We start from the raw sequence: 16980 nt of genomic DNA on the forward strand, positions 1-16980 counted from the left end.
GGAATTCAGGTGTTTTGGAAGCACCATGGCAGTGACAAGAGATTCTGCCCTGTGTTTATTTTGCAAATAACCTGTAGTTGTTGTGCAAATTACCATCACTTGATTCATCTCTTGTTATCCCCTCCCAAAAATCAGAGACCGAAGAATTCAACAGGAGTGGTGCTGCTCTGAACAATCTCACAGAGCATTTTTCCTGATTGTGATCAGAAGCTGGACTCAGAGTAGCACCAACAATGTTTGTAGTTCCAGTGACTTTCAAAAGAATGCCAGCTGTGCTGTATGACAGCCACTGAGCACAGGACATCACAGCTCCTTCATCCAACAAGTCACTTTAAGCTTGAAGCTGCAGAGACTAGAAGTTTGAAACAGCAGCACAAAAGTAGCTTGTGAGGTTTTCCTTCCTCTGTTGTGAAACACATTTTGTGGGCTTTAATTTCACACCCAGAACGAGTTTAAAACCACTGAAAGGGGGAGCAGAATCCATGGCCACTATAACAGAGACACTCACTTTCAAGAGAAACTGCTCTTTCTCCTTTTTGATTTGCTGTTCCATTTCCTCATAGAGATGTTGAATTTCTTCATCATAAGCAGCAATTTTCCTAATAAGAGATAAAAATACACTGAGTGGCTCTTTGCAGCATTACCTCAAGTCATGGCCCACATTACCAGCTAAGCTCCACATTTCTGCCTTAGCACAAGACTCCAAAGAATGTTCTAGTGTCAAGAAAATAGAAATTTTTGTGCAGCAAAGCTCACAGATTTTTTTTTCTCTCATGGAAGTAAAGCTTCAGTAGCTCAAAAGCTAATATAAAGCTGATGTTTCCATATAAAGCAGCTGTTCATTATGCAATTTTAATGACTCCTAGATCATAGGTATAAGGAAGAATTTTCTAATGACAATGTAAGATATCAGAACCTAAATTTGACAGTTAAAATTATTTTCATGGCAACTTCCTTTTTTGTACTGTTGGACTGCACTGTTGCCCATTCAAGGGTACTGAATGAGGTACTTCTGTCTAAGACACATTAGCTGGAATGAAATTCTTGAAAGACCTTCGTGAAAGCAGTCTTACTGCCTCTCTAACTGCTTTGCTGAAATAAATTTGAATAGCCCAGATGAGGAACAGAAATAAATATGCTGTGCACAACCGCAGGAAGAAAAAAGAACAACCTACAAAGTTCACTTTTTTCCAGTGGAATATTGCAATTAATATCACTGCAGTTTGATCCGTGAAGGATTACATAAAGCAAATCTTTTGCTTCGACAGAAAAAAATTAACTGTTGACAGGGAACAAGATATCTGCTTTGTTCTGCTACTATTCTATTTATGCTCATTAATCCAGACACTGAAAAGCAAAAATATCTTTGTATCAAACTCAAGGGACATCCTAGAATAATTTTTTTTTTGTGATTATTAGGACTGTTATCTGACAGTACTGCGTATTGCCTCATATTCTTTCTGCCATAGCTGTTCCTTGAGCAATCTGCATAATTCATCTGTCACAAATAAAGTGCCAAATCTTCAAGGGCATTCACATCACCAAGAGCAAGACAAGGAACATGCAGTAGAAAAAAAAAACAACATTTATTTTGTATCTACCTTTTTTTTTTTAACCCAATACAGTATATATTCTATGTTTTCCCTTATTGAAGGCCTGGTTCACTTCTAATTGGCTTTAAAACAAAGCCAATTTTAAAGAAAATTCAAAAATTTTGCCAAATATAAGAAGAGTGAGTAAAACCAAACAGGTCTGTCATCCCCTCTTTCAACAGCAGAACACCTGACACTACCAGCTCGTTCTTTCAGTCCCAGGTAAAAAAAAATGTGAGACATTTTCCCAGGATTTACAGAAGCAATAAACAACTGTCAAGCTACAAGAATTGGAGAAAAACAATGGCTGTCACTTAGACTTTCATAAACTCTGACTAGGTGAGAAAACCAGACTCCAAAAGGGCCTCTGCCATGTGACTGCAACATTTCAGAGAGTGCCAGAAAATCCAGAAGCCCTTTTTGCTGCCTTACTCCTCTTACACTGTAATGATGTGTCATGTTCTGATCTCAAATTATTTTCTTGAAAATAATAAAATGCTAATTTATTAAATTAGCACTCATCAATAGAATGAAATTACACAAATTCATAGAGAAAAACAGCTACTTAGAAAGGCATGGCAGAGATGCTAGAACCATACACCTACTGTATTCAGGCAGCAAAATGTCACTCTGACCAGCACTAGACTGACTACTGAAAAGCCCTGTAACTTTGCAGAGGCAGAACACACTGCACAGCAGCCAGTGTTTCCATGGGAATCATAAAGATTTCCTGGGCTTCTGTGTGACAGGGAGAATAACTTTAGTCCTGTGTTTTAACTTCCTGATTTTGGTATTTTTTTCCTCTAATGTGTTTGGAAGCAAAGGATATGGTAGCACCATGAAGACTACATTCTGAAAGCACTACTGAATGTAGGAATCTTTTCCGTTGCCCTGGCACATAAGTACATGCCATTTCTACAGGCTGAATATCCTCCAAGCATTTCATTCATGGATTTTAATTCAACTCTCTGATCAAATTAAAAAGAAGGGAGAAATAATATCCCCTCATAATCAAAAATCTAACAATTATAAGTAAAATAACTAATAAGCAGAAGAAAAAAAAAATAGCTGGCAAATATTCCCCACATATATTCAGGAGAAAAAAACCCAAATCAATAAGGATATATCATTTTTATGTGAAAAATGCAACATGTTTTTCTATTCCCTTGGATTACCCCTTCAAGTTTTACTTAACATATAATTTTATAATTTCAGTCGTATTTGATAATTTAGTCTCTCCTTTCAGTAACACTGGAATAAACACATAGAGATGAAAGCAGATGAAATGTAGTGTGAGTTTACTAAGTTCAGATGATAGATTCAGGATCAACACACTTACAACGGTTTAACTTCTGCCCATTCATGTAGCTACAATGTGAATTGTTTTGATTTCACAACTGCTGTCAGTGCAGTTTGTCACAATGTTTCTTTCTCCTTAAAAAAAATAGTGATTTGTGCACAGTGTGAACTAATCTCCTGAGATGCTGATTCTCCTCATCTTCCACAAAGATGGATTCTGATACTATCCCATGCTAAGTGAGAAGTCAGTTCATCCTTCCCTTCCCCTTTACCCTTCTGTTTATCTTGCCTGTTTAGAACTCTTGTATGAAACAGTCTACATTTTTATTAGGTTTGTCCTTCAAATGCAAAGCACAGCAGCAGACAGAGCTAATGGCACTTAAAGATTTTGTCTGCTATTAGAAGAAAAAGGTCTTTTTCATTTCTTTTAGGCTTACTTCCTATCAGTCTTATAAAAAGCCCCTTAGTTCTACTGCCAGAGATTTGAAGAATAACAAGGTCTGTCATATTCCACTCCAGCCTTTACCTCCTCATTCAAGAGATACGACCTTTTAAAAATAGCTCTCTCAGAATAGCTGCTCTATTCCTTTAACCACTGAGTTGCCATTCCCTGCACTTTTCCTCATCCCACTATACTCTTCCTGTGTTGTAGAGACCAGAACTCCCCATAATGCACTCAGGACATGGGTGTACTAAGAGTCCATGTAGTAGCAAAAAATATGCTTTGCCACATGCCCAGTATCCTCTCTGGCAGTGCCCAGCAGTTTACTGGGCCCTTCTGGCTGATTCTGGGAAGCTCTCTGCAATGCTCCCATGGGCTTTCTCTGGAATTGTAATAGCTCATCACAGAAGCATGATTTTATTTTCTCTTCCTAATGTTCATCTCTGCTTTTTTTTGGGTGCTCAATACATCACCCTATTATTTAAAAACGAGCTACTGCTATGTTTAAGAAGCCATCTAATTTTAAACTAGCACTTAAAATTAAACACAAATACCAAAAATCAAGGAGAACTAACCTACCCTGGCAAATAAATATTGTACCCAAAAAATCACATTTGGTTTAGATTGAAAAACCCCCCCGCCTTTTTTTTTTCCCCTCTCTTTAGTTACATCAGTATTAACCTGCAGAGTCCCCCATGTGTGCTTTATTTGCATGTTTGTGTATTGAGAATATATCTTCAGCCTCACTGCTGTCTGGACCTACAAACAAGAACAGCAGCAACTTACTGGATCTATTGAACCAGAGCAGGAGGAAAATCCTGGATCTCTCAGACCACGGGATTCAGGTTCAAAAATGAAAATATGCACATGCGAAAGGTCCAGAAGAAAAGACCAAAAAAAAATGTAGAGAAAAACATCACGGGTGAAGAGCATAGATTTTTATGGCATAAAAATCCTAGCAAACACACATGAAGCTTGTGAGGGCATCCAGTATAGAAGAAAAAGGAACAATTGAAGACAAAAGCACAGCCTACACCCAGGAAATGAGAAAAAAGGCTGCCTTATTGCCTAATGACTCACAGAGGTGAGTCAGGAAGGAAAGACTCAGGAAGGAAAGATGAAAGATCAAAATCATAGTCAATTTCCGAAAAGTGTTATTGTCACCAATCAAGAACAACCCAGTAGACATTATAGGTCCTCAAAACCCAGCATCCCTTCTCTTCTGTGACCCCTCAGTAAACCCTGGCCAGTCTCTGCAGATACATGCATTTTAGTGCTAGTGAGTACGTGGGTATTAAAAAAATTAATCTTCTCCTCTATATGGTGCTGTCTTGAGCTTTGTTGTGATACGTACATCGTTCAAAAGAAACAGGTTATTTATTCCCACTGTTACTAGCAAAGACAGCATTACTACTCTGATTCCTTCCAGCAATCGACTACAAACACAACAATCAACGTGCTGAAATCAGTGGTGTTATCAGGAACAACAAAAAGAAGAAATTAGCTAAAACATATGTCTACTACAAAGGAATAAAAATCCAACGCACTTTCAAGGTAGAGATTTCACATCAGCCAGAAAAGATAATGCTAATGTACTCTCTGTACACCTCTGCACTGATCAGAGCTATTAAAGAGACACATTTATTCATTCAGCTCCCAAAGAAACACTCACAAGAATCCCCAAAAAACCTCACAGAACAAACCTCTCACCACACACGGTAGTTAACAATCTCTAGACTAAAACAGACAGCAAAACTCTCTGTATGCTGTTTCCAGCTGCCTGAAGGCTAAAACCACACACAGGGACTTAGTAGAAAATGCTACTACTAAACTAAACCAATTGTCTTTAATGATCATACATTTTTAGTTTTTTTCCTTCTTCATAAGCCTTGACACATTCTTACAATAGTCAGGAGAGTGCTGAAAAAATGAAGTAAATTTTCAACAACACATTTGCCTTTATTGCTCAGTCTGTAAGAATCTGAAATTCAGAAGTAACACTTTAAAATAAAAATACAGTGGAACTTCAACTATGCCCATAATTCTGCATTTTGTTAAGATTTAGCATCATAAATTTTCTACTCTAGATAACTACATATAAAAGTATGATCTATTAATTTTTAGTTCTTATACATATTTTTGTATGTGTATTTCATGTATTTGTTTATTTTATACATTTTATATATAAAACATAAGTATGTTATTTACTGTATTTCATAGCTTTGCTTTATATATATTTGTCAGCTTACAGTTTCACTAGTATCAGTGCTTTGTGCTGCTCTAACATCTTAAACCTCTTATGTCTCTGGCCAGTTAATCCAGGTTTATAGCTTTTCTGCACACAATGCTTACAAAGCACACAGACAATTTACCAGATTTACTGTTAAATATGACTTTCCTCTGGAATCAAACTGATTAACTAGATTGGAATCACTCAATATTGTCTTAAAACTTCAATGCAATAACAGATATCTGCAAAAGAATTTCAACCTATAAAATCTTAAGCAGAAGAGAAAAGCTAATTTAATTCAGCTCTGCCATGTGAATAGTTCTACGAGTAGTCTTAATGACTGACAACATTTTTCATTATAGGAAATTTTACATTATGTGAAGTCTTGTCCTTCATTCTCCACTGAAATACCTTGTTTATTTCAGAAGTTCAAATAGCAGGTGAAATAGCTGTAAAACTACACAAGCAGTCTAACAAAGAGAACTACTAACTTTTTTAGAGCACTTTCCAACTCATTCTTCTCATTATCTGCTTCTTGGAGCTGGGAAAAAATTCTGACCAGGAACTCTTCAAAATTGGAAAGTAAATGAGGTTCTTCTTTTCTTAGCTGCAACCAAAGTTGCTTCACATCAGTCTCACTGAAAGAAAACATCATAAAGGATTCATTAACAGAGAACATTTCCCAGGCTGCAGTAAATGTCCTTAGCACCCTTAGTAGATCGAGGCTTCAGGGCAACACTAGTCAGAACACAAAACTTATTACAAACAACTTAAACTGTGCCAGATTTGAAAAGGATGAGGGGGTGGGAAATTATGGAGATTGAATTTACTTTTAAAAAAATGCATTGCAACATCTAGCCATTCCTGACTGCACAATAGTACAGGAACTACTTGTTTAGTGGGTGCCTTGCCAGACACTGCACCTAAGCAGGAATGGGTAAGAAAGGAGACAGACGAGACACAGTGTGCCCTTCTACTAGAAGTAAAGAAGTTCTCACAGATGTAGAGGGGAGGGGGAAGTGGAAAAGCTAATCAAAATCCCTCCCTCATAAGAAATTAATGAGATTCAGACTCCTAAGTAACACAGATATATTAACAAATTGCATTTGTACTGCACTCTGTAATTTTTGATACATTTTTCTTCCATGGTGATTCTGCTACAAAAAGCAGAACAAAACATCTTGAAATTTTGATTTAAAGATTTACCAAGATAATGTTGTGTTTCCAAATCTGTTCAGCAGACACTGACAGCTCTATTGTGAATGATAATCAGTTTCTAATACTTTGCCAATATTCTCCTGAACCACTTAGTTTCTTCCTGACTCACTCTCTTCCATGAGCATTGCAATCCTGAACCTAGCCAGTAAAGAGTGCTGTATTTAAAGGACAAAATGAGGATAAGGATAGAAAAAGTGGGTGATAAACATCTCTTCATAATGAAAGATTTTCGGGATGGATGACATGTACTGTTTCCTGGAACAGGCAGTCAGGGGAAGAGAAGGACAGATGAGCACTTTTGTCCATAGTAAGAATCACTGATGTATTTCTTAAATATTTGTATCACTTGTCTAGATTCTCTCCCATTTTTGCCCAATGCTTTTTTTTTTTTTTTGTTCCACAGTATTCATTGTGATTGACCAATGAATGTGAGGCCAGCACACAAAAAGTTCTGTGAGCAGGTTTTATGCTCCATGTTTCAGAGTGATCCATCCTGGCCTTGGAAGAAGTAGCATTACCAGAGCAATCACAGTCTGGAATTAGGCAAGAAGAGGAGAAAAAGCAGAAAAAGTGGAGAAAACTTCCCTACTTATGGTGCACTTTAAACACAGGCCTTGCCAAAAACAGCATCAACACACATTGATTGAAAATCAGTGACATCTGTGGATTACACGCTTGTAGTTATCTATGTTCAGATCACATGGCAGAAAAACATGTTTCATGTGCCTGGAGTAAACAGTTTTGCTCTTGGAAACTTGATCAAATGGCATTTTATCATGACAGCAGGAAAATTAGTTTTTAAAAGAATCTCTGTGGTTTTGAGCAGCTTTTGTTCTTGCCATCCATCTTGGATTCCATTAAAATCAAACCCAGAGGTCACACAACTGATGACTATTGCTGTGAGAACTCACTCATCCAAAACCTTTGCAGCTCCAAGCCGATCCATGAGATTTGAGAACTGGAATTCTTCATCCTCTTCACCAGTCATGGTCTCTTCATATCTAACTGGGCAGGGTGTTTCACCTTTTGATGGCTGCACCATGTCATTTTTCAAAGCAATCTGCTCCAAAAGAAATTGGCCTAAGAATTAGAAATTACACACATTAGCATTTTCAGAAATTACTGTAAGAAGCAATGTCATACTAAACATACTAAAACTCAATTTTTATGGTAAATAAACAAAAGGATAGGGCATGCCAAAAGGATCCCTGAGTTCTATGGCTGGCTTTGTGCCCAGTTTAATGTCTAACCTTCAGTATATAATCCACCTCAAAATTCACAACCAATGAAAAAATTCATATCTCCATGCAAAAACATAAAAGGACATAAATTGCAATAACAACTCTTCATAAATGTTGTGGTTTTCTTTCTTGACAAGTTTAAATAGATTAGGAACCTAAAATGTCAGTACTGATAAAACGTATATTAAATAAAATTTAACATTCTTTTTAGTGCATGACCAAAGACACACATTCAATTCCTATATAAATTGCATATAGAAAGCTACATTTTATTAACAGTAGTTGTATGGTGAGGATGCAGAAGTGAAATTGTCTCATGAATAATCAATACATTTGTATTCATTTACCACAGACCAGATACATTCCATCAAATGCCAATTGTGCCATCTATTTTATTTGGACATCCACAAGTCAAATTTTTTTGGGGGCGAGGGGATATTGTGATTTTATGCAGAGGATTTTTTGGTTATATTCTAAGTTCCAGTAGAGAAATTTCTACAGATCCAAGGAAACAGAAACACTGGTGTGGTTTTATGTTTTTCTTAACTCCATCTTGCATTTTTTCTCATGGCATCCAACATGTTGAGAGTATGTCGGCAACAGAACAACAGAACGGGGTATGTTGCAAAGAGGGGTTACAGTAAATTTCAGATTTGCCACCATTTAGAAATAGAAACAGGACTCTCTCGTAGTAATTGGTGCAGCATGAGCTTTATCCAGACATTACTCTGCCTTCTCAAGCAGCTTTTATCTACTACAGCTTCTGCTTCTAGAAGGAATGCCAACATCATCACCTAGCCAAATGTAGGACTAGCTGGCCTGGAAAATACCAGTAACTGCTGTGTGGCAGGTTAAGATGTACCATGCTTCACACTGTCCATCCCTGTCCTTTACGTGGTGTGGTCCATGCCCTTTGTGTGCCTGTGTCTTTGGGGTACTTGTTTAACATTACTACCAGCTGAACCTGCAAACTAGAAAGCAGTGGCCACACCCACCTGGGTCTCTGCACTAGGCTCCAGCACCTAAGCAAGAGGAATCCCCAGGATCTGGAGCTGCTTGAGATGGCAGCCACTTACAACCTCCCTTAAGAAAGAGTTTTGGTTATGCAGAGTCTACTTATGGAAGTAATCTTAATTTAACTCATGAAAAACAAAGCATCTATTAATTAATTTTTTAATAATGTCAACTTTCAGATTAGAGTATACCCTGTGAAGACATTTGATCTACCTCTACAATGGGAGAGGTGGGTGTCCTGGCTTAGGGCAATTCTGGGAGAAAAACCTCTAAAGGGATTTTATCTAGAAAAAGAAATTCAAGTGGGCATGAGGACATTGGGACATGACAGAATTAGGGTTTCAAACTACTGATGAAAACAAAAATGGAAGGTCCTGTTCGTTGGACTTGTAGCTATTAACTAAATTAAGATTTACTGTTACAATTCATGCCTAGATGAGATTCAGTTTTCTAAGGAAAATGCTTAAACCTTAGCCAGCAAAGCTAAAATTAGGTACAAAATGGATTCTGCATAAACAATCAAGCACAGTTTAACTAACATTGTCATCTTATCTGGAATGTCACATCTGAGGAGAAAACCACCCTGTGACAAACACAGAGAATATGACAGTAAGAGTGCTGTTGAAAAACAGGCAGTTACAAAGAAGTTATCAGATCATATCTTACAGAAGTAATAAGTGTCTCATCCTGTTTTGTTTTGAAATAAATTAACACCACTTGAAGAATTAATTCATTGTAGAAAGCATTTCCACAGCTCTAAGGACAGTGGCATTATCATATTCCTAGCATTGTCTTACATTAAGATTAAAGATAATTTTAATTATCTTTCACGTCCTATTATCTGATATGAAATAACACACAAGACTCCCCTCTTTCACCATCTGCCCAAGGCAAACCTTCAATAAATTGTACATAGATTTACTCAACAGCTTAAAACAGGTGTGATTCAGATGATTACATCATTTTCTCATATTGTGTCATGGCTTGCCATTTTTCACAAGAGAGAAGGACCCCAGAGCCCTTTCTCTATTTATTCACATAAATTGACCACTTCTTCCTCTGCTACATATATCTGCTATATTTAGGGAAAAGTCTGGCTCCCTCTGTGCATTATTAAGTGTCCTCTTAAGACAAAGTTCTTGATTGATGGGGAGAGTACAGAACATAAATAAAGCTCAAAAGAGGAGACATGCTTTCCAAAACTCACTGAATCCTGTGATAAACTCCTTTGGGGTAAGTGAGCCGTTGCCATCAGCATCCAATGTAACAAAAACTTTTTCAAGTTCTTCCAGACTAAGAGGTAACTCAGGATGCAGTCTCTGTAATGACAAAACATGCAGCAACTTTATCCATTACTACAGGATAAGAGGAAGACTGGGTTCTACAAAACATCCATAGTACAGCAGGATTTTCTCTGAGTGAAAATCCAATTACAGAGCAAAACCAGATCAAGTGAGGGACATTTGCTTTAATGATTTATTTGTCTTTATGAATCTATTGTGTCAACGCAAGGAGAACAACTGCCTGCTGCCAAAAATCATGAAGGGAAGGGAAAGAACCTGAGGTGGAATCTCAGCATCCTGGTGAAATGACTTGATTATCTTGGTGAAATGTCTTGGTTATCAGGCTTCTGGACAAACTTGACAGCAGAATTGTACAACTAGCTCCTTCCACATCATAAAGTCAAGCAAGAAACTCTCTAGATTACTACATTATAGAGGATATACTGTCCTAATTCAAGCTGATTCAAAAAGTGTACATAAATAAATAAGTAAATAAAACAAAGCTAAGAAAGCTGCATGGTCTGAGGACCAAACCTGTTTGCTCCCACAGTGAGTGCAATGGAGTTCACGACTGTCTACTTCTGAAATGCAGCATACTCACACCAAAATAGACACAGCTGCATAAAACCAGCTCCAAAAAATATCACATATTTTTTTTCCTGATAATCTAAAAACATAAAAGAAAAGAATAATATAAAACTGGTCCTAATGGTTTTACTCTAATTCTTTTAAGTGTAGACAGATTCCCAGAAACAGGAGGAAACTGGAGTGGCAAACAACACAAATAACCAGCATTTCCACTGGGAGACAGCACTAGGAAAATTAAAACCTTTCCTCAGCTTGAGAAGCAATATAAATGCACACTGGTTCACTCCTCTGCTTTATTAATTAACATTTTAATCCCCCCAAACTCTTGTTTTATATACAACATATTAAAACTGTAAGCTAGTAGGTTGATAAAGTTCATTAGATTAAAAGTGCAGATCTGTTCCACTGTGGCAGTGGGATTTTGGGCCAAAAATGCTTATCCTGCCATCCAAAACAGCAGAAACCACTATTCAATATTCCAAGCCATATAGGCAAGGAAAGAGTTGGCTGAGTGCATTAACCAGGAGTTCCCGGTTGCCACATTAACCAGGAGTTCCCGGTTGCCACAAACAGTTATGAACTGCATGGATAAGAGTGTTAAAAGGAATTCCAAGGTGGCCCTGAGAAGTAAAAGCAACAGAGCTGCTAAAGCACAGAACGATCTGGAATAGTTACAGAGGGATTTCTGAGCAGGATTAGTTGTGTATTGCTGTCTGCTTCCAAAAATAAAACCCAGAAAAACTTGATGTATACTCAGTTTAAATTACTTATTTCATCAGTGATACACCTGTGTTCCGCTTGTTACTTAAACACACCCATCTTCCCAAAGTTTGGATTTCAATCTCTAAGATCTAAAGGGGAACTTTTTATAATCAGCTTCTTCTGTAAAATTCTTATGGCCAACACCACACTGATGAGTTGCTTCAAACAAATTACTCTTTTTACATTCAGAAAAACAGAAACTGTACGCTTACCACCAGATCTTTGAGAATTGCTGAAGGAGCACCCAATTTGACCATGCCAAAAACCCAGACCCAGTTGCTATTCAGTGCAATGGCCTGGGGGTCTTGCTGCAAACCTGACTGACAAATATGGGCTTCTCCAACCTCAGCTGCAGTGCCTTAATGCAGCATCCAAATTCTGGTGAGAATTACACTAAATTTACGGTCGAAAACACCACAATTGCATTTTCTTGGTGGGGGGGGGGGGGGGGGAAGGTATGAAAATTGGAGATTCTAAGGAATGTACCAACATTTTGCTCCATTAAATTCCCTCCAGATAATTTGCAGACTTTTATGAGTTGGGACACACTAAGATTAAGTCAATGTTTTCCCAACCTCTTAAGTGGTTTGTGGCTAGGAAAGCAAAATGTTATTGATGTGGTTTTGTTTATTTGCTCATTTCAAGCTTTCTGTAAAAATACATAGGCCCTTTCAACATGAGGCTCCTAAAATTTTTTAAAGAAAACAAAGCAAAATAAAACATATTCAGAGATACCACTGGGGCATCAAAAGAAGCTATCTGCACTGCCACCAAATGTGCTCTGTGGTTTCATGACATCTGTGCTTAATTCTCCTAAAATACCAAGCTTTTACTCAGCTAAATTCAAGGACAGAGGTCAAATAGCTAAGAGCAACATCTGAACCCAATCCTCCCGCGTACATTAGAACAAAACATTTTACAGCACTAATTTTCATTATTCATTATAACCTCAAGGACCAACAGATGAAACTGGGGTTTCAAGTCAAAGGTAGAATTTTCTTTCTTGCCATTTCAGAAAACCTCTTGTTGGTTTGAAAGTTGGGTACATTTGATATTTGGAAATGGAATGAATTTTTTTTAAATCCAACTATTAACATCCTCTCACAATAAACAACATCATATAATCAAGGAGGAGTAAATCTTTAGTGTAGTAACTGTTATAGACGCAAGAGAAAACACACTGCAAGATTTGTTCCATCAAGATTAATTAAATTTCAGATACTTAGCACTCTGTTGAAATCATGCCTTCTATCCAATGCCTAAAGATTAAAAAGCTTAGCATTAGCATCCTATATTTGAAGCAAAGCTTCAGGAATTATAAGCAGTACAGACCTACCAAACATAGCACAACACAAAGTGATAAACACTTAGTGCCTTTTAAGGAAAATACTGATTTATTTCATTGAATTTTGGGTTTTTTTTTATAGGGAGAAACCATCATGAAAAATGCAGGAAATAAAATCAAGTATAAAGAAACACTACCTCAAATCTCCTGAGCACCTTTATTTCTGTATTAAAGAACTTACATACACTTACATACACAGATGACGTTTTCAGATATAGTAAACAAACATGATGAAATAGAAGAATGAAATAGAACTTTATTTGTTGTTTGCAACACTATTTCTACTGTATCTTTTGCAACATCTGTTTTAGAACCTGAAGTATAAATTTAGCAGCACTCTAAGCATAAACCTAGAATCAAATAAAATCAAATAATTTTACATTTCTTGAAAAAACAGGTATTAAAACTTTTTTATATATGTATACATACACATAATTATATGGGTTTCTATTAGGTAAAAATCTATGCCATTCAGTTTTCAGAAAGACTGTAAAATTGTAGCCCATTAAACTCTCTGTGGCTTTGGATTTACCAAACACTACCACCGGCAATATGTTTGGTTTTTTGAGTTCAGTTACTCTAGTGAGATAACACAGATTGGCAAAGCCTGCAGCAGAGCAAGCATCCGCATTCCTCTCTTTTTTCAACTTGCATAATTAACAGAGGTCATCAGAAAACTCGGCAACACACAACTGCAAAGAAAGCTCCTGAGAGATAGCAAACTGAGCAGTTTACTTAGGAGGGTTTTGCTTTTCCAAAATAGGTAGTTAAAGTTGTTTCAACTGTGTTTTCATACATACAGACATATTTGTTTCTGAGGACAGGGAAAGTTTCTAAATTTTCTATTAGACGCTTTCTTTATTAGTAGATCATGATGAATTTGTTTCGCTCCTGCTCCCCAATTCTGTTTCACCTACAAGTACTGAAGTAGAAATGGATTAACACAAACTATGCTTTGCATATCAAGCATGAGTATATTCCTGTTCTCTGCCACATACTGGCTCAAATCATCTTATCACTTCTGCAATGTGCCATAATCACATTTTCAAGAGCTTTTGTAATATAGTTGCTTTTTCTCATCAGCATATTCAGCAAATCTGATTTTGGGCCTTCAAACAAATTAAGCATAATTTCCTAAGATTGCTGCCAACACTGAATAATGCTAAAAGTACTGTTCCTCTATACTTCCTACATATACATGTGATCCAGCTGAGAGTTCACCATTGTCTGACAGTGAAGCCACGGTGAAAGACTTTATTTATACAATTTTGCTGAAAAAAAGGATAAAATTGGTGGACTGAATACACTCCTTACACTGTGGCAAATCACGAAGTAATGAATTTAATGGTGTTTCAATGTTTTCAACAAGAATAGAATTGAATTCCTGGGGCTTTTTTTAAAACTTAATTTTTTAAAATTTGATTTTCCACTTTTTTGTTGCTTTGTCTGTGAGAAAAAATACAAGCATTATGCAAGACTTCAAAGACATCATTCTAAATCCCACTTATCTCTTTAAAGTTATGAGCAGGGTGTTGACATTTTTAACTCTAAATTAATCAGTCTCAAGTCTTTAAGGGCTTTAGGAGCTTCTCTCATTGTGCATTTCACATAACCAATTTTGTTTTACCTGCATGTCTTGACGAGTGACGAAGCCTTTGTCTTCCAGATCACAAATCTGAAAGAACTCTTGGGCTTTTCCCAGTACAGTTAGTTCTGGGTCTTGTTCTCCAGTCCTGCTCCTCTCTGCATCTTCTGGTTGCACAGGACTGGTGTGGTCTCCTTTTATTCTTTCCATGGTTACAATCTCAGCTCAGGAATATCCTGGGATGCTGCTATCCCATTTACCTATAAATTCTGATCTGAAACCTGTGCATGGAAAAAAGTAAGAAAAAAAGCAAATCAGATCCTCTTAATGATGCTTGCCACAATCTCTTAGCAACCATCTCTTTAATGAGGCACCATATCTTAGAAGAAGAGAAAGCTTTTTGAAAATGCTTACCCTTGATGGGCTGCACTTAAGATATTGGAAATGGGACGATGAACAAGGAAGGGGGAGTCTGAGGGAAGAAGACAAAACTAGCTCTGAAATGGAATCTCAAATCAAAATCGGCTAGTTTGATAAGAAATATGGACAATCAACATGAACAAGAAAACACAAGAAATACAGGTAAAGGCAAGAATAACTTAAAGTCACTACAACTTGACTTCATATATTTGTCTTGAATTTGTACTTCTTATCTAAGTAGGTCTGCCTAAAGTAGACACAAATTTGCCTGAAAATTTTTAACAGAATAAAGAATTTTTTAAGGCATTTGACTAATATAAGAGAATATAGAGTGATTCTGATCCAGTATGACTGGCAAAATCTGGAATAACTCCACAAAGGCCAGTGAAAATTGTTTAAATATGGAACTTATGTTGTCTGTAGAGCAAAGACTGCAGCACCGCATGGATGTGAAGGTAGAATATGAGGAAACAAGACCTTAGGCTTGTCTAGGCAGCTTCTTAGGGTGAAAAGGCTCTGATCACACAGAGCAACTCAGCCTGTTTTACTCTATGCTTAAGTTCAAAGCTGGCACTCTTGGAACAGCATCTTCTAAGATGTGTTCATCTTCACAGAACTCACACAGCTTCCCATGACAAAGTGATTTCTCTGATAGCCATGGGCAGGCAGCTGGACTTCCCAAATTGCAAGTAAGTGTAAATTTACTGCAAATAGGCCATTGACCTCAAACCACCATTGACCATTTGGTGAGCAAATCACTCAGCTCCTCTGAAACCATGTGAAAAAATCTGCAGAGGTAATTTTCCTCTCCCTCCCTTCTCTCTTTTATAATTTCAATCATCCCAAGGCTCTTGTCCAAATACTTTCCAGAACTGAAATAACTTTGGCTATATGGCCAAAGAACCTGTCAGAATCTTCCTAAGCAGTGTTACAAGCAGGAGAAGAAAAAACACTCTGAGTGAAGCCAAGAGATGTCTAAACCACCCAGTATCATACTATAGGAAACTCCTCCCTCAGAATGGGTTTCCTTGAATTTTAATGTACAGCTGCCTTATAAATCCCAAGACCTCTCTGCTGGGTCAAGCCACACTCCACACCCCAAGAGCCACCAAAGCCTGCCAGAGCACCCATGCCAGCAGCCCTGGATAATTAACAAGGCTAGAAAATGCTGTCACAGGGAGTTGTGGTCACACATAACAAGGGGCTTTTGCCTATTACGGCTGCCTGAACAGCTGTAATCTCTTATGAGGAAAATTTGTAGCTCAGAAAGTCTGACCAACATTCAGTAGCTGGAAAGATACACAAAGGAAAAGACTGCTCCATAATTGCCCTGTTCCTTAAATCCATCCATGATGTTTCCAACAGTCTTAAAAACAGTATATGGGCCAGATGAATCTTTGCTCTCACTGTATATAGCTACCCACAAGTGGATCAGACGGAAAGTCACAATCAAACTACACTGGTGGAATAGTCTGCATAAAATTCTCACTTCATCCTGCTTTTACACACCTGAACCCCCATTACTTAAATACAGCTCACTCCTGGCTGACACCAGTATATGATGTAACAAACCAGAGCATCAGCTTCAGCTTAGCAATGATACTAATTTAAAAACAGGTATAAAAGCTCCAAAAATCAATGGGACAGGCACAGCTTAAAGACAGTCTTGACAAGATCTGACCCAGACTCAAAATGCTGAGGGGTTTTTTGGGTGTTTTTGGTGGGTTTTTTGTTTGTTTTTTGGGGGTTTTTGGGGGTTTTTTTTGTTTTTTGTTTGTTTGTTTTTTTGTTGTTGTTGTTTTGTTGTTTTTTGGTTGTTTTTTTTTTTTTTATTTCAACAATTTCTCAGAAGACCACAACTTCAGGAACAGGCCAAGCTAATCAAGATAATAAGTGCTGCTAGTGTGCTAGTGCCTGCCTCTGCACAGTCCATCAGACTTCCTTAGCAAAAAATAAAAACT

At 37.3% G+C, this 16980-nt stretch overlaps 1 protein-coding gene across 1 annotated transcript in view; it reads right to left on the reverse strand.

Annotated features, from left to right (window-relative positions):
* CRACR2A (calcium release activated channel regulator 2A) overlaps nt 1-16980 on the reverse strand; it is a 52777-nt gene that overhangs the window by 28293 nt on the left and 7504 nt on the right. The window contains exons 2-6 of the mRNA XM_039699697.1: nt 14642-14880; nt 10244-10355; nt 7693-7861; nt 6055-6201; nt 509-599 (exon numbers count right to left, since the gene is read on the reverse strand). Coding sequence (XP_039555631.1) covers nt 509-599; nt 6055-6201; nt 7693-7861; nt 10244-10355; nt 14642-14809 — 687 coding nt within the window. The 5' untranslated portion in view covers nt 14810-14880. The remainder of the gene's footprint in view (nt 1-508; nt 600-6054; nt 6202-7692; nt 7862-10243; nt 10356-14641; nt 14881-16980) is intronic.

The sequence above is a fragment of the Passer montanus genome, unplaced genomic scaffold (assembly GCF_014805655.1).
Source record: "Passer montanus isolate IOZ18808 unplaced genomic scaffold, ASM1480565v1 scaffold137, whole genome shotgun sequence".
Lineage (NCBI taxonomy): Eukaryota > Metazoa > Chordata > Aves > Passeriformes > Passeridae > Passer > Passer montanus.